The 19,142-nt window shown below is 37.4% G+C and overlaps 1 protein-coding gene across 6 annotated transcripts in view; it reads left to right on the top strand.

The window, feature by feature from the left end:
• MLIP (muscular LMNA interacting protein) overlaps window positions 1-19,142 on the top strand; it is a 106,364-nt gene that overhangs the window by 78,767 nt on the left and 8,455 nt on the right. For 2 of the 6 annotated variants that reach the window (XM_088053848.1, XM_014263350.2), the window contains exons 11-12: window positions 1,271-1,396; window positions 17,663-17,719. In XM_088053848.1, coding sequence (XP_087909974.1) covers window positions 1,271-1,396; window positions 17,663-17,719 — 183 coding nt within the window. The remainder of the gene's footprint in view (window positions 1-1,270; window positions 1,397-17,662; window positions 17,720-19,142) is intronic. The other 4 variants (XM_088053847.1, XM_014263353.2, XM_088053849.1 and 1 more) reach the window with 4 other exon arrangements.

Genomic DNA, 19,142 nt, shown 5'->3' with positions numbered 1-19,142 from the left:
TTGTCCCCCTGTACTGGGCACTGCTGAGGCCACACCTGGAGTGCTGTGTCCAGTTCTGGGCCCCTCACTGTGAGAAAGACACTGAGGGGCTGGAGCGAGTCCAGGGAAGGGCAGCGGAGCTGGGGAAGGGTCTGGGGCACGAGTCCTGTGAGGAGCAGCTGAGGGAGCTGGGGGTGTTCAGCCTGGAGAAAAGGAAGGTCAGGGGAGACTTTTGACTCTCTACAAGTGCCTGAAAGGAGATTGTAGTGAGGTAGTGATAGGACAAGAGGAAATGGCTTCAAGTCATGTCAGGGAATGTTTATACTGAATGTTAAGAAAAATTCCTTCAGGCTGCACAGGGAAGTGGTTGAATTTGCATCCATGGAGGAATTTAAAAGATGTGTAGCTGTGGCTCTTAGTAATATAATTTACTGGTGGACTTGGCAGTGGTAGGTCATTGGTGGGACTATTATCTTAGAGGCCTTTTCCATTCCAAACAATTCTATTCTATATTTGTATCATTTACAGTACCTAAAATCAATAATATATCTCCAGTTTTGGTACTCTGTCTTAACATTTCTACTCCTTTGACATAATATTCTGCAGGTGTTTCAAAGATGTGTAGATGGAGTGCTCAGGTACATGGTTTAGTTGTGAACTTGGCAGTATTAGGTTTATGGTTGGACTCAATGATTGATATGATAAGGGTCTTTTCCAACCTATGTGATTCAGTGACTCCATGACTCTATAAAATCCAGCATGTAATCACTGGTACTATTCCCCAGTAAGACTTTTCCTAATATGCGTCTGCCTGGGTATAAGTTAACAGCATCACAGGTTGTCCTCCCTTGTTTCACAGTTACTGTTTTGAGGAGCCCAGTGTGAAACCAGATGTGTGACTGTGCATAAAGTGTGACTTGAACTTATCAAACTGCAGTAAACAGCCAGAAAAAAAACCAACAAACCAAAACAGCCAGCAAAACCCACAAACCACGGTCTGACAGCTCAGTAGCTATTTTTTGTCAGTAATAAACACATGCCAATGTTGAAGTTCTGTGCCTAAAAGCAGCTCTTGGCACTTTTGCCCACAATCTGTATTAGAAGTAGTCCAGGCAGCATGATACCTGAATGACTTTGGTGATGAAACACATCATTAATAATTTTTTTAAAAATAATATAGTCAGTACAGCCCTACCAGAATTGACTTGTCAAACAAATATTTTCTAAATTGTAAGGTATTTTATGTGATTCTTCTTCCATCTCTTTTCTCCTGGATGTGCTATGGGTCAAGACAAAACCTGGTGTCATTCGTCCTGTGCTGGTGAAAGGAAAGAGTGCACAGCAAAAGGAGGAGCCCTATCAACCCAATCCTTTTAAAAAGTACCTTGAAGAAATCAGTGATCAAAATATTGAGCAGGTGAGTAGCTCTCACTCTGAAGGATTTTGTAGCCTCAGCTAGTTTCCTTAAAGATGAAGGAATAAACACAGATGCTTGTTTTGTCCTGTTCTCCTTTTTTTTTTTTTTTTCTTCTTTTTCGCAAAGTTAGATGATTCCCCAGGGGGCACCTGGCTCCTAAAGAAAAGTCTTCAAGCTGAGATGGGCAGCTGGGCTTTCTACAGGGCCATTTTTTCTGGTATAAAACCTGTATGTTGAGGAGAGGATATTTTCATGAAGTCTGTAAGAAACATTGTAAAAATAGGGTTGAAATACTGTTCTTCCAGTGAAACAGTTGTCTAGATCATACCTACTAAAAAGTGCTTCCTTTACCTGGGCCCAGACCTGAATCCTCTCTGAAGAGAAATGAAGCAAGGATTGGGCAAGGTTCACAACTTCCTCTCCAAGGGAGACTGCAGAGGAGTCCCAGTGTGTTTGTGTTTCACTTCCAGTGCATAGCTCCCCCAGGTCCATATCCGTGTCCCTTCACAGCTTGGGGGTTCAGTTCTACCACATGTGATGGGCAGCAAACATGCTGTCTTCTCCCACAGCTCTCTGCATGAAGCCATAGGATTACTTTGCAAAAACACATCTTGAACTGTGCTGACCCGTATGAGGCATTATCTTAGAGAAACTCCAGATAAATGGCTGTGACAGCCTTTCCTCATACATTTGTGTTTGTGTGCATTATTGGGAAAAAACACTTAAACATGATACAAAATCTGAATGTGCCTTTAAGAGTTTGTTATTAATCTATTCAGTATGTTCCAAATCTTCCATCTGGAGGGAAGTAAAATGAAGCCAATAGTCCTCTTGTCAGACACGATGTGAATAAAATACCTTACTAATTGAATTTGTCTTACTCCTGTGCCTCACTACTCACATTAGACATTTTAGCAATGGCAGCCCTCTCTTCTTACTTTTAAAACAGAATTTAATTAAGAATTTATTTTTAGCTCTTTCCATTCCTCTCCATAGCTGTAACTTGATGTAGAAAAATCCAAGAACTTCTCAAGAGTACTGAAGCAGTACAGATAATTGTGGTATGTGTGGGCTCCAGCAACACATTTGGGTGGCATCAGAAAGTTTCCATAGAATTTAGAGTTCATGTAAAATATAAGAAAAAATGAATAAAATTAGTGGTTTACAATTTGAACTTTTGAGATTGAAAATTAATATTTGAGTTCAGTGACTACAAGTGAGTTGATAATGAGTTATTCATGCTTTAACTTACTGAAAGCCTTCTGATGCCAAGGTACTGTGCTGCCATTTTCCTGGGATGAAAGAGCAGGAGAGTTAGCTGGACACGTTGCTAGAGAGCTTTTGCCCTAGGCTACCTCAGCAGAGCCTTCCTGTAAAGTCAGGGGCAGTTCAGACCTTCCTTTCATCAGGGCTGGACATTGATTATGCTGGCTATAGTTTCACTGATGAAAGGATTATGTAATCACCAAACGTCATCTTTTCAGACAAATACAAACCTGGGGTTATTGCTAGAGCTTGAAGCATTATGACATTTGAACCTAACTGTGGAAACCAATCAACTTACACTTTATAAATTACTTGTGGCACATATTACTGAAATACTGAGAGCATAGTAAGTCCAACATTGTTGTTAAAACAGAAAGCAAAATTATTTCATATAAAAACTGCACATTAAAATGAACAAAACAAATACTGCACTCTCTTTAATAGAAGGAAAAGTTAATTTCACAATTAATAGCTTCAGTTTTGCTTCCTTTATTTAAATGAACTATGTTGTACACTATATAGTACCAAAAAATTGGTATTTTTGTCCTAAGCTTAGTAAAACTACAAGTTGCTGTAAAATACTTATTATTTTAGAAGATCTTTATTAAGACATCTTTGTTCTGAAAGAAGAAGTAGTGACTTGTATTCAGATGGATTCACTTAACAGAAACTGGTTTTGTTTGTGTGAGAAATGGCTATATGATTCTCATCATGGTCTCATAGAACAATTCATAGCATAATAATATGTGGATCTAGGGAAAATATTAAAGTGCTGAACAAGACAGCATATGCTCTTAATTTCAGCTCCTGCCTCCCAGGGTAGGTTCATGCTGCTGATATCATATCCCTTGTGGGTAGAAGAGACTTGGATGCCCAAGTGAGGATGTTCACAATCCTACAGCACCTGTGGAACTTTCAGGAGGTGTTTTAGAGCCTATAGGAGGGCTGCAGCACTGACTGTGGAACTGGGCTTGGTGCCAAGACAACAGCTTGAAAATTGCTCTGGTTGTCTCTAACCATGGGGTTTTTAGCTTGTGAAGACTAATGACTCATTCTCCCCCTTCACCTGCTCTCAGTAAAAGCATTTTTGGCTGCATGGAGGCTAACATACAAAGAGGGGGAGTTCTTCCTACCAATATTTCCCCTAAACTGGGTAAATTTACTGCTTTCATGGGATATAACAGCTGGAAATTAAAACTAGGAGACTGGGAGCAAGGCATTCTGCTCCCTGTGGTAGAGACATTGATAATCTGTCTTCAGATAAGAACTTAGCAGGCATTGACTGTGGCTGTGGGCCAAAGTGCTCATACTGTTATAGATTTTCCCTGTTTTTCTTTGAAGATTTTCCCAGTCATGCTGGGAGATTCAGCTCTTACATTTCTATTCTCTCCCTCTCTCTGAGTTTTCTTTTCCTTTCTTTCTAATACCGTTGCCAACAACAACCTCTCCAGGTAACGCTACGGCCTCTCCTTCACGTAGCCCATCTTGAAAGGACAGACCCTTTCAGTCTACATCTTTGAGGAGGGTAGAGAGTAGATGAGATTCCAGATGGCATCAGCTTTATTAATTTATCTCTTTTGATTTTTCTTAGACCTCTGCAGTACCTCCCTGCCCTGCCAAACCTCTCAGTGTGACACTGAGCACAGTGTCTATGTGGGTGACATTCAGTTTGAGACATAATGATTCAGCCAGCTGTAACTGCTGACCTTCAGCTTCACATCTCTGTTGAACACACTGTTTTCTGCACACCAGAGAGTAGCTTGTTTGCTTTTCATTTCATTAAGAAATGTTGCTATCTGGAAAAGTCCATTTTCTTTAAAAAAAAAATAGCAGTTTTTTCTTAAACAAGTAGATGATCTCATGCAAATAATCCAAAATAGTTAACAGAGGAAAAAAATATCTAAATTAGTTAGTAAAGAAAGGATGTAGCTCAGCTCACAGATATCTTTCATCATCTGTGTTCTGGGCACAATGTAGACTGTAATACAGATTGTAAATATAGATTTACATTCATCATTTACATTCATGTGCCAAAAATATTTATAAACCAAGGGAAAAAACCCAATTTATTTGTTTGCTTGTTTTTTTTTTCTTCATGTTAGCATACGCTGCCATGTTTTTTTCTTTTTTCCCCTGAGGACCTATACAACTGGTAGTACTGTTACATTGTGGATATCCACCCCTCAAACACTTTTTACAGACCAAGTATTATTTTTGAGGTTCAATCCAACAGTATTAAGCTTCCCACATCTTTAAGTGCCTTTACTGGAGATTGTATTTTTCCCATCATGAGAAAGACTTTTTTTTCCTCTTAGTACATTTCAGTAGCATTCCAGGAATTTTCTAAGTATGTTCCACTTCATTCAAAAAAGAACCATGAAATACACTGAAACTGTATATAACTCTATAGCATTGCTGATTTGACAGCTTGATGAAGATTTTGATTTGAATCAAAAATTCAATTTGAAACAAAATTCATGCGCTTGCAAATATTTATTAGCAAGAATGTTTACAGACCCCCTTGTCATTTAAAAAATAAATTATTTTGGGCAATGGAAGAAGAAAGACAAGGATGAACTAAGGAGATATTAGCTACATTTGGTGTGAACCTGTGTGACCAGTTTGCAAAGGTTTATCATTAACAGAAGCAGGAAGAAGCAGAAGCCTTTGAAGAGGCACGGCAGGAGGCAAGGCTGGTACGAAGTGGCTGGGCTGCTGCTGGGCTCTGATCTGCTGTTTGCTCATGCTCACTCTTTCGGTGGGCGATGCTTTAGATTCTGCTGGAACTAATCACAGCTCTTGTCACAAATTTTCTGGCTCTTTGGCTCAAATGCACGGCACAGTGGAGTTTCTGGTCTAGACATCCAACCAACTGGGTGAGAATCCAGGATGTATTGTGTCAACAGCCTTGACAAAATCTAAGTGCAACATGTGTGCCAAAACCTGGGTATGCCTCCTTGACTCTATCCCAAATCTTTTGAAAATCTCTTTTTAAAAAGGATTTTATCCTTTAGTCACAAAAAGAGCATACATATCGGGTTTTCTTAACCAGAAATGCTATTAGCTGTTGATAAGTTAGAGCAGCAAAAAATAATGTGTATGCACCTTCACTGGTCTAACATTTAAATGTCTCAAAAGTCTTGTTGAGTCTTGCTAAAAACCCTGGAGTGCTTCAGCTCATATACAGATACAGACATCTTTTGTACCTTTCAGACACTGTTTTTACATTGGTTTTGTTCCTGTTTCATTACGTCTCCCAAATACGATCATTTTATCCTAGCACAGGATTCTTACCTATGAGATAAAACGGTGCAAGACAAGCACTTTACTTTCTGCCCAAACTTCCTTTTTTTTGCACCCATTAATTTGTTTCTGTTTACTTTATTTTATTTTCATAGAAGATTGGTCTCCTGCACTCTCTGTATCCAACTAAACCGATCCCTCCAGCTAAGTCTCCTTTGTGTCCTCCATCCATCTCCCTCATTGACTGTCCAAACCCTGAACCTTTCAACCACTTGTCTTCTATTGTGTATGATATTCATGAGAATCCTTATAGCCCTTACAGACAGAACTTTTTATACAATAAGGCGAGCATCCAGTATAGTGTGATTCAAGATCTTTGTAGGCTGTTTTCCTTTTAATTCTAGGCAGAATTCAGCTGAGTCATCAGGATTCAGTGCTGGCAAGTGCTATGGGAGATGCATCTCAGATGAGCCTGTGCCCAACTTCCCTGGAGGTATTACAGCTTTTCCTTTCCCTGACACAGTTCTTGTTGGGTCTTGCTTTCTCTAGACCATCTAGGACAGGCTCCACTCTTCATTCAAACTATTTCTTCTCTAAAGCAGAAATAATCTATTTCATCCCTCATGCTCAGATTAGTTTTAACATTTACCCATTACCCTAAAGTATTGGGGTATTTCTTTTTTTCCTTGGTGATTGAGAGAAAGGAGACTAATCTGGGAGAAATGCAGACTTTTCCAGTGGCTGTCATCCTGACAAGCAGTGTTCTCTTGCCAGTACAAAATGAATGATGTTATTGCTGACATTTTTATCTTCTTTGAAACAGCATTGGAGAAGTTGGACAAAAATCTCTGTAGTCCAAGGTGTGTTGGTAACAAGGCTGGCTAGTGAGCTTTGTAAGGTGAAAATTGTGTCCTATGCTTTAACGGAAGTATTTTTGATGAGCAGCTGACAGAAGGTATTTACAGTATCTCAAAAGAGCCCCTGCCCTAGAAAAGTATCTGTTGTGGAACTTCATAAAAGATGCTGTTTGGAACCTCTCAGATGCATCCCTTCTATTTCCTCTTTTTCTAGCACAGAATCTGTCTGCAAATGATCCAACCTTGTTTCCAGGAGAGACTATCCCACTTTGAGATGTACAGTGTACTTTGTTTGGGATGCAAGAGGTTAAAATGTAGGCATTGGGTGCTGTTTCTTTAGGCTGTGAATCATGATTTCTTCTTCAGGGGAAGTTCCAGGGTGAAATGTGTGTCACTAGTTTCAGGCACACTTGACAGGGAATCAAGACTGCTTTGGAAAAATGTATCATCTCTGCAGAGAATACGTGTTGATCAGCACTTAGACTCTAAAGGAATACCTGGAAATGCCTTTCTCTCTCCATCATAGAAGCATGATCTGGGTTACTAGGCAATGTCAACTGTGTTTGATATTGGCCCCTCCATCCTGTGGGATTTACAGAATTTACCATTTCACCCACTTATGAGGATGAACCAGAACTAAAACGAAAACTAAAATCAACCTTCCATTCTGTCTTTGACACATCCTGAACAAAAGCACCTTTTCACATCTTAGAGACTGGTTTAAACAGAAGAAAAGTTTTGTTTAAATTTTTTACTGAACTGGGCTGGCATGTTTACTTAGGCAGAAAAGATTTTACAGTAATGTATTTTTGACAAGTCTCCTGGTTCATTGAAGCAATTCACATGAACAAATAGTTCATATGACCAATACAAACATTTTTTATAATGAAAGTAGGTATTTACTGTTGCCAATGAAAACAATGCTAAAAACTGAGAAATTTGAATATAAAAGTGAATAAGTCAGGAAAAATGTATCTGAAGATAACTAAGTGTAATTTCTTGTTGTATCATGTCAGCTGTTCTTTGGCAAACATAATAGTCAGATGTCAATACTGTGTTTTTTTAATACAAACAGAGGTTTTTTCACCCCAAAAAGCAAATATTCATCAGTTAGAATTTTTTCATGTTTCTGTTTAGGTCTATCATATTAACATTCATTGATAACCAAAGGTATATTAATTTTGGTTTTGTTCTCATGATCAATATTTAACATTTGAATCAGTATATGGTGATAAAATTTGGCTATTATTTCCTGTACCACCCAACTGAAGTCTAAGGTATTAATGTTTTCAAAAAGAAATTATTTAATTTATTGTCATAAATACTTGCATTAGCAGAAACAGTGCAGCTGACACAGGGTAAGTTGTTGAAATTTCAAAAAGTTAGACCCATTCTGTAAACAACATCCTGACAGCATGGGAATTTCTGTTCTCTACTAAACCTGGATTGTTTTCTCTGTTTGTTTGCTGGAGTTTCCCCTTTCACTTCTTATCCTTTAGGATAAGGAGTGATATGCAGTGACTCACTCACTGTCTCTCCAGCCACCCAGTACACATGTGGTCAGTGTCCACAAGGTCAATTTATGAATGTTAAGTTCCTAATTATATATTGTGTTTTGCTTTACCTTCCACTAGAGGGCAAAACCTGCTGGTATAAATTCTTATAACCATTCATAATATGTTAAAAATACAGTATTGAAAAGGGACAGGAGGTCACAGTGAATGAAATTATTCTCCACCTGCACTATTGTTAAAAAATTACCTTAAACAAGTGTTCCCTCAGAAATGGGAAATTGGAAATGGGAAATTGGAAATGGGAAATGGGAAACAAACAAAATTATTAGCTATGTCTTATATTAGGGAGACTGGATATGGTGAAGATCCAAAACTTGGATCATTTAATTTGTTGGCTCAGGGTATAAGATAAGATCAGCTGTAATGATCTGAAATGCTTATTGGAAGGGCACTGTGGTGTTGTTTAGGCAGTCTTGACTTGGTGCCAGATGTTTTTTTTTGAAGTACCTGAACCTCCATAGGTGATGAAATTACACAGATGAAGCTGAAAGATAGGCCAGGCAGTTTTTGTGGATTATAACTGTTCAAAGTGATGAAATACCTAACCTGTGTCCCAAATAATTTCAAAATGTAATTTTAGGATTTGATAGGAAGAGGCAGTGGGAACCAACTGAAGTAGTGTGTCTCTCTCCTCATGTCTGTACACAGGCTACTTCTGAAATAAAAATGTTCACTTAATGTCCACTTAAGTGAGCTGATTCAGTTCTTACTTGCCTTGTTATCTCTCTTGTTCTATGCTTCCCCACCCTATTGTCCAGCCACCAGGTGCTGCTGCTCTTATTTAAACTCCTCGAACTCAAATAATTACATGAGTTAAAAGTTTTATTATTAAGAAAGCTCCTTTTCCTTTTGATTGCAATAAAACAACTCAGGAAAAAGGAACTGTATACAAGTATTGCAGTGATGGAGAGTCTGAGGAAATGTGGAGCTCTGTGGTTTACTCCAAAGCATGGTTCTGATGGGAATCTTTCCAGTCATTAAGGGACAGCTGTGGAAGAGCACCACCCTGCAGCTGGGATACTGTGTCCAGTTCTGGTCTCCAGAATTCAAAAAAAGATGAACAGACAGACTAGTGAGAGTCCAAAGAAGGGCCACAGATGTGATCAAAGGACTGAGAAGGAGAACCTGCCCTATGAGGAAAGACTGGAGGAGTTAAGTCTTTTCTTCCTGGAGAAAGGAGGGCTCAGGGAGGACCTCCTCACATGATCCCAAGACTTAAAAAATTGTTATGGAGAGGACAAAGGCTTTATCTTCTCACGGAGCCACATGGTACCACAAGGTACAAGAGTTTCAACCAGCAGTAGGAGAGGATTCATCTTGTTATACAAAAGATTTTTTTTTTGGTGAGAGGGACCAATCACTGGAACAACCTTTGTAGGGATGTGTAGAGTCCCCACCACAGGTGGTTTTCGAGATGTGTTTGGACAGGGTGCTAGGTAACTTCACCTAGGCTCTCCCTCAAAAGGCTGGGACCTTCCAATCTGTGCTGTTCTAATATTGTATGATTTATAGGAGGCACAATAGATGTAAATACCTGTCAGGGCAGAGATTTTAGAAAATCAGCTATTTTTTGAAGGAGAAAGGAATGACCTACTCAAGTGAAGAGGCGAGAAAGGAGTGGATGTAGATTCCACAGCCTCTAAGTCACTAGTGACTTTCAAACTTTTCTTTCTCAGCAAGGGCTGAATACACAATTTATAAACACCCCTATGACAATCTCCCCTTTTGTTAAATATTTAGCAGCACAGCCTTTGAAAATGGATTGGAGGGGTTTTGTCTTTTTGCAAGCAGTGTGAGAAATGTGAAAAAATTACCTGTTCTGTCTGGTCAGGCATTACTTACAACAGTAGTGGAGGACAAGTTCTCTTTAATCTCCAGCTTTGTGCTCAAGCCAATTTAATTTTTTTTCTAAATGGTCTAAATGGAATTTTCTTGAAATAACTAAATGTAGTCGTGCCAAAAGTGTCAGCTTTTCATAATCACTTGCAGGTCTCCAGGCTCATAGGTAAGCAGAATATTCAAAGAGATTCCTTAATATTTTTAAAATGAAATCTCTGGTGTTTACTTCATCGTCCAATCTCCTACTCATTGGAGTTTGTTTTTGATTAATAGTAGCATAGTGGGAACTGACATTCTGTGAATACAACAGCCTTTCAAGGTTGCCATGGAAAAGCAGTTTTCTCCCAGACATCATCCCAACAGCTTTTATTTTCTAGAAGACAGTTTCTTTCTCTCTTTTGAACTTTGGTATTTAAATGCTTCACTTGTGTAGGTGTATTGTGGTTGATCAATATACTATCTGTAAGTCAGAAAAATTGCTTTGGTGTAGAAAAAGATATCAGAGGTAAACAAGTCAGTTGATTAGTGCTGAGCTACAAATTGAACCTCCTTGCTGGGAAAATATTAATCATTAATTTTGCTGTGCCTTCTTTTTATATTATTTTTATGGCATTTCTTGGGCTTAATGACTGATTTTAATGTTATCATATTTAGATGACATTTTATCACTTTTGATTTGGCTTGATAATGCCTCCAGAAAATGCATCTAGAGCTCCTGCTCAGCTCATCTTTAAAGAAAGGTGTTTCTCTTGAAGCACTTTTTAGAAAGATCATAACTTTTTAGATATAATCAATTGCTTTCTTCAAAGCCATTGAATTAGCAATAGAACTTGAAGGTATCTTAGACTCAACAGGAGACCCAGGAACATGCACTTAACATGGAGGTGTCCTAAGTCTGGCATCACCTGGAATGACCTCAGCTACCCATTTCTCTGGAGACAGCTCTTCCACTGAAACAGAAGGAATTGACTACTGTGTCAATGCTTTTGGCCTGGGCAGTTAGACAAGTTTGAGAGCCTTACTGTCCTGCTTCCAGTAGGAGAAGCTGCTGATGGTAGGACCCTGGCATTTTTTGGAGTGCTTCTTTTCATTTAGAAAATATGCGCACAATGCAATAGGATCAAGCCCCATCAGGCACTTTTTATGCTTAGAAACCAAAAGCTGCTTCCCAGTGAACACATCCAGGAGTGTTCAAGTTTCCTCTTGAAACACAGTTACAGCCACTTCTGTTTCTTTCTGCCTTTTCCTCTCTTTACAGGCAGTCTCTGCTGGGACAGATTAAACCAGTCTTAAACACCAATGAGTGCTCTAAGGTGCTTTGTCTTCGTTCTTAGAAGTATCTACATAATAAAAAATTCAGTATATCCTTTTATCTGACTTTCTAAGGTGATGGCATCTAGTCTTCTGCATAGTGGATTTCAGTCATATATTTTTTATACAATAAACATTCCTAAATAAAATAGAAATTCTAGTCCTGGCTAACAACTAGATTCTGAGAACAGAAGCAACCCAGAGGTGAAGGCTGTTATTAACAGCATTAGCAGAAATATGTAATTGAATGAAGAATACCAAAGCAGATTTCGTATGTACGAAACCTGTATGAGAAACAAAAATTATACTTGTGCACTTTTTACTGAAGGTAGTGAAAAAGCATGGCCTGAAGGAAAAAGAAAATCATAATTAATGGAAATTATCCCAAAACACCCAGAACTATACAGACATTTTTATTGCAAGTATTTCTATAATGTATACTTTGAAATACAGTCTTAATTCACTCCAATTTCAATTACATTAGATAAAATCATAAAATATAACTAGTTCTGGTGAAATTTCAAGTTTGTACAGATCTTGAATTCAAGAAGCCAGTGTTTACTGATTTACAGAGATGTTGTGAACTAGCTTTTTTTTTTCTTCAGTTAAACACTAGATATAATTTTAGTAGTTATATTATGGGCAGAATATGATCTGAATGCAAATTTTAATATAATAGGTGACAATTACAGATGTGCCCTCTTGAAGATTCATTCAAAGTTTCTGGTTTGAACTTAAAGTAGCTGAGATAAAAGATTGTTTGCATCAGAAGCTTGCTCAGATAACAGGGATTTTTCAGTTTAGCAACAAATCTGCTAATAAAATATGTGCTCTGAAAATTAAATCCAATTAATTTCACAGTGTCACCTGGAAATTAGTCAGAGTTCTTTGGATGTTTTCATTCAGTTAGAAACGAGCCCCTTCCTTGGGCAGGAAGCATCTAAGCAATGACTCTGTTTCCATGAGTCTATAAATAGTTCACAGTTAATATGCTGAAGGAAATTTCAATTACTTGTGTTGTTGGAAATTCTGACATCCTCTTTCCAACACAGATTAAATTTCGAAAACATTTGAATACTCCAGTACCAATATGCATCCCCTGGGTTATGTGAACTAGCTCAAAGCATATAGCTCTAATCCATGTGATCAGAAGAGTTTTTTTCTCTCTTGCCTTACCCTATGGATGTGTAGGTTGTGGTTCTCATGCCTCTTGTCTTCATCATAGGTCTGGAATCTTTGCTGGCCACTAACTCCCATAATCACCAATAGTGAAATTAGCCCTGCAAGGAACTGCAGTGCTTCATTAGCCCACAGCAGAAAATAGAGGCTCTTAACATGATTGCCACAAAGTAGATAGTGAAATGCATTTTAGTATTTTATGGAAGTGGTTCAAAATGAAACAGCCAAGACAGAAAGCACAATATTATAGTTACAGATGGGTTTTCTTTCAGTTGAATACTTCATTTTAATTTTCTAAATTACTAGCAAGAACTTGCAAGAGAAATCAAAATATTTTACAGAAAGCTTATTTTTTTTCTTTCTAGTATTTTTCAGTGAAAAATTATTTTGGCAGAAAATCTTCAGTCAAATCCATCATGGACTGGCCCTGAAATTAAACTCAATCTGAGAAAAAGCAGCCCAAAGAAAACTGGTGCACTGCTGGGCTTGTATGATCTCCCTCCCACTCCACTTATAGATAAGGAATCCTTATTGCAAAGCCCTGTAACTCTTCCAGTCTCTGGCATTCTCTGGTATTGTCACCCAGAGAAGCTAAGGACGCCCCATCCCTGGAAGTGTCCAAGGCCAGGTTGGATGGGGATTTGAGCAAGCTGCTCTAGTAGAAGGTGTTTCTGCCCGTGGCAAAGGAGGTGAAACAAGGTGATTTTTAAGGTCCCTTCCATTTCTGTGGTTCTATGATTCATTCTATTTAGATTCAAATCTCTCAGTCTCACTGCACTCTGGTGTCCTTCAGGCCTGTGCTTAGTAAGAACCTGTCAGGAAGCCATGCTTGCGTGAGAGTTGTTTCTTTTGTGCAGGTACTTTCAGTACCTGGGAAGAGTTTTGAATTCTTCAAAATAAAAACACATGGCTACAATAGTGTATAATAAAGATTTGCTAGTCTGTCAGGATGTTTTACTGAGGAAGTCTGAGGGCACATTGTAAATCTATATTGTTATTGATATTTCTATATTACTTTACCTATTAATGGAGGTACAAGATGCAAAAGAATTTGGTGCTTAAGGACTGAATATTTGAAATAGATTTTATTCTGTGTCATTTCAAAGAAACTAGAGACATTATAATCATGAATTTCCCCTTTACATCATATTATTTTCTTTCCTCTTAGTTGAAAGTTTTCTTTCCTCTTCTGCTGTGGGTGTTTTACCATTCATTGGTACTGAGTATTTCATGTTCATTATTGCTCAGATAAAATGGAAAGACATTAAACTGTTTTATAAAAATATTTGCTTGTTGTATGTGTTTAATAAAATTTTTTTAGTCTTTGAGAAGTCAGCCATTTTTCCTGTTGTGAAGGAATGTATATATGTTTAATAAGGGACTAGAGTACCTAAATTCTTTTCAAAGGAATTAAAGACTTGACAGAGTAGTGTAAATGTGAATGTTCTCTGGTTACTATAGTTGAAATATTCTTGCCTCTTATGTATGTTATTTCTCACTGGTTCCAGTTTTAAGCTGGTGCTTCAATTAGCAAAGATTGTCCCAAAGAGGGACCTAGGTTCATGAAAAATGTCTTATACTGAGAATAATTCAGAAAGCTTTATATTAGTTCAGAGGCAGTTCTGATTCATAGCACAATAAAGATCAACTGACCTTTTAAAGGTAAATATGTCTTGCTGATTACAGAACTAAATGAGCAAAGATCTAATTAAGATATTATATAACCACCTCTTTTTAAGCCTTGTCTTAGTCTGTAAGAGGTTATTTTGGGAAGGTGTATAATTTCTTTCTGAAGTTACATGTTGCTAGTACTTATATATTATAAAGACACTCTGCTTTCCTCAGTACAATTCTGCAGCCACAAATTCAGATTTGTCTAGTTTGCTCTTTCACTGTTAGAAATAATAAAGAAAAAATGTGACATTAAGAGAAATCTGAATAGCATCTGGAAAAGTTAAATATTATTGATTAACCTTGTAGGAGTAATGCAGAATTTTTTAGCTGTGAAAGGAAGAAAGTGTAGTAATTATAAAAGCAATATTAATCTCCCACCATCAACAGACACAGCATTTACACATTTGCATAAGAGATAGGGCTTCTTGCCAGTTGCTTTGACCTGAAGATTAAAGAATGCCAGCAACAGAGTTTGATGAGGTCTCACTGAGACTACACACCCATAAAAAGTACAAAGTCCTACTTGCATTCACACCTCAAGTCTGGTGAACACAAGCACATTCCTATATGACTCTGGGGAGTGATAGTCAAACAATTTCTAGTAAGAAAGTGCTAATCCAGCCTCATTCTGCCTACTTCATATTATGGTACTTTTAAATTGACTGTGTCGTGTGCAGTCATGAACACAAAAAAAAAATCATATTTTTAAGGAAAATTCAGGAAGGAAAGAACAAGATTCTGTAGGCTTTTGGTTAAAATCAGGACAGGTATGGGACATTTTCTATAACAAGGCAGACACATTTTGGTTTACACTGACACTTGATGGAAATAACACAGATAATTAGCCTCTGGGTCTTTGGAATGAAATCACCCAGGCCAAGTCATTAATTTACTTTGCAGCTGGCAGAGGCAGAATTGTATGATTCTGTATGATTGTATGATTGTAAGATCCTAACACCTTCCTTTCAGGGGCCTGCAAGACTAACTATTATTTCAGCAGAAAAAGGGTGCAGCACTTGGCTTATGTGCTCCGTATTCACTAAAGTACTACTTAGAGTTCTTTGTAAATGAGCCATATGTGACTTCCTTAAGATTAAACCCACCTGACTAGTAGAATGTATAGATTCTTCTATGATAACTTCAAGGGTTTTTGGTCAGAGAAGCCTTGTGGAAACAGAGAGAGCTCTATATTGTTGACTGTTCTTCTTTATTATTAATTGGTGAGTTCCTTGCCTTCTTTAAATCAAATCTCTCTAAAATAATTAATATTAAGAGTGGCTCTCCAGAAAATAGAAATAATTTTCCTCTCTATGGAGACTCTCACACAGTTTGGCTCTTTAGTTTGAAAAGAGGATGCCATCAAAATAAGGGAAGCACATATATTTCTTGGACAAAAAAAGTCATTACTTTTGTCAGGTCTAAGGATGGACTTGAGACCTCATACTCAAGAAAAAAGTAAAGCAGAATCATGGCTCAGAGGGGCATTTCAGGTAAACAGGGCAGGCAGCGAGTACCAGCAAGAAAGGCCAGGATGTGATAACAGAAGTGTGTTTTTCATTGATTTGCTCTCTGTGCAATTTGAGAAAAAGAGCTGCTGCATTCTCAGATCACTGTCTGACTAGGGAACTTTTCTTTCTTGTGAGCAGTGGAGAATTCTTCTCAGAGGGCTTAGCTGTACATCAGAAAATGAGCAGAATATGAGCAATACTTTCTGTCTTTGTATTTCACCCTTCTTACTTTGCCTGGGATAGAGACGTGCCATATTCTGATGAAGCAATGAATATCTCAACTCTAGGGTTTCTTTCAATGGAATACACTTGCCAAGATGCCACAGGTGTTGCTAGAACTTTGTACCTGTGTGTCATCAAGGATTGCCCAGCCTTGGTAATCATGGGATGCTGGGTTTGGGAGCAGAACTTCTGCTTCAGGCAGACCATCAAACACCTCCTGTGTGTGCTGCAGCAGGAGGTGGTGTAAGATCTGGGGGATGCCTTGGCCTGATTGACATTAGGAGCCACATGAGTGTCAGAGGGAGGGATGCTGCCACTGAGAGTATCTAGGCACCTTACCCCTTCCTTACCCTTCTTTTGCCTAAATTTATTCCTTTGTAAAAATCTATTGGATAAATAAACTTGTTGCCTAAAGTTATTCCCTTGCCTTTTCATTTTTTAGGAACAATAATCACAAAAAAGAAGTTGAATGGTTCACAGCTTCTGTTGTTGCTAAAGCAGATTCCTCTTTCCCTGGAAAGGAATCACGGACAATTTACAAAGGAAGAGAGAAATATATAACACATCCATAAAGTAATTGCAGAAAATTAGAGTATATTCCACTTCAGTATATTTCTTTGTGTACAGGGCCAGTTAAGCAGAGCAGTTTTGCTTCTCAAAATGCACAGTGTAAAAATCAATTTTCTTAGAAGAGAAATTTTTTTTAAAGCAACACATAATTTTCTGATTTAGTATTTGATCTAAATGCCAAAACAAATGAATGCCTTTGATACACTGAAAATAGCAGGCTTCTTCCAGTCTTTTGGAGAATTCTCAAGCACCCAAATCCCAAAATTTTCAGCAACCTTTACTTTAAAGATGATGTCTCTGTGTCACTCTATAAGAAAATGTCACAAGCTTATGATCTTAACATTGCCTTTATAAACTCCAGCTCATCTATTTACCTGCGTTCTAATTAAAATCTCATTGAAGTTGGTATGGTTCTTCAGCTGAGCCACAGCCATCAAACTTCACTACTCAGGTGCAAGATATATAATTATCAAAATGCAGGAAAGTTACCAAAATTGGAAACAGTTTTCTGCACATACTAATTACTATTATGTTATGCAGCATTTTTAGGGAGATGTTTGTATGATTTATGTCTGTGAAATTTCAGATTAAGGAAAGCTCTTTTGGAGGAGATTTGAGAAGACAGATATTCAAAGTGACAGAAATGTGGTTGCAGTTTTAAATAACTTTGTGTGCATTATCTCATACAAAATATATCATAAAGTAGGTGCTTTTTCTGTGATTTTTACTAGAGATGCCTCTTTGAAATTGAAAAGAGATTTATCACTTCCCTAACCTTTTTTATTATGGGAATATAATATAACAGAAAACAGGCCATACCTTGAAATAGATTTTAATACAGGAAAGGAGTAGTAAGAGTCTGCTCAACACAGATCTCACTGTCTTACTATCCTTAGTATGACTGAGGTTATTTTCTTTAATTTTAATTTTAGTGATATTTTTTATAGAAATGGAACTGATAATGGATTTCTTTCTCCTGTGTTTAACCTCATGCTCTCTCCAACCTGTGACGTCTTGGCTTAGCAGCCCAGTCTATCCATGGTGCCTGTTCCAGAAAATGAGATGCTCATCTCCAAGGAGGTAATCAGTTGACATTTAATGGGTTTAAGCATTTGCATGCCAGCTTTATCTTTTATTTGCATAGCTCATATAAGGTCGATCAGTTAAAATGTGTTGAGCTTCCAAACCTGCTTTTTTCCCAGTGCAGAGACTACATAAACATTAATTGTTCTTAATTATCAATGAAGAAAAAAACCCAGACCTGTTTTGCCAGCTGTGTTGCTTATGTGAATTTGAAATAACAGTAACATTTATGCTTTAGGTTCCTGATGTGTGCTGTTGGGATGTTAGCAAGTGGGAATGATTAAATTATGATGTTTGTTAAATTATGCAGCCATATTTAGATAACACATTCCACAATTCTCACTGATATAACTTCTGTTTTAAATGCCAGGTACTACAACAGCTACCAGATGCACTTAGGATAATTAGTTATTAATAATTTAATATAAGACAGACAAGAAAACATAAAACGTAATTCACGTTTGCCCTGTATCAAAATTCAGTGCCAGTTTTTTTTGACTTTGAAGAAGGTTAAAAATTTTCTTGAAGTCTAAATTCAGTGGCCAATTCCCTACTACATTTATATGTCTAAACTCTAGGACCATAGTGGTTACCACCCTAGACAATTAATTCAGTGAGAGCAGAAGCAATCCATAAGTCATTATCAATTTTCTCTTGGGACAGAGCATATAGAAAATGAAAAAGGTTCCTCTGGAACTGGCAAGTCCATTTTTCCAACAAGATCATGAATATGAAGATGAATTATAGCCTCAATGTTGAACTAAAGATATTTAATTCAATTAACTATCACACTTTTTACTCTGTCTTTGGAATGTAACAGGACATAGCTCATTACAGGACATTTTCAATATTATTTTAGAATTTCACCTATGAAGGCATAACTTAGTACCAATAATAGCAATATGAGAATTTTTATGACATAAGAATGAATTTTTTACTACTGAGACCTGTTTTACCAGGTGCATTCTCTCAATTATTTAACTAGTTTTTTAATGAGTGTAAAAATACAGATAGGAATGATAATTACATATTTATAAAACATTTATTTTTAATTTATTATTTTGAAATTAGATTCTAGTTTGTCTGAAAGCAACAACATGATAAATAAATGAAATGGGTGTTTGCTAATAATTTCTACTGAATGAGTAACTTCCTTTTATTTTTGAAAAATATTGTGTGAGTTTTGGGATCAAGCCCTTCACAGTTTGGAAGTGGAGGATTTGCCTAAATTCTGAGTTTGTTGACAACATATCAATATATCCCCACAATTTATCTCAGTTTCCACTGAAAAAAAAAAGGGGAGAGGGAGGGGAAAAAATATAAGAATGGAAAGAGGTTGATCTCTCACTTGTTGGGTGGATCAACAGTCTGCGGTTCTGCAGCAAGTGTATATAGGCATGACCATATCCTGTTAGTCACA

This window comes from Pseudopodoces humilis, chromosome 3 (assembly GCF_049639895.1).
Source record: "Pseudopodoces humilis isolate 2021_Gansu_Grassland_sample_001 chromosome 3, ASM4963989v1, whole genome shotgun sequence".
Classification (NCBI taxonomy): domain Eukaryota; kingdom Metazoa; phylum Chordata; class Aves; order Passeriformes; family Paridae; genus Pseudopodoces; species Pseudopodoces humilis.
Note: the sequence above shows the minus strand (reverse complement) of the source record. Positions and strands in the feature narration are given on the sequence as shown.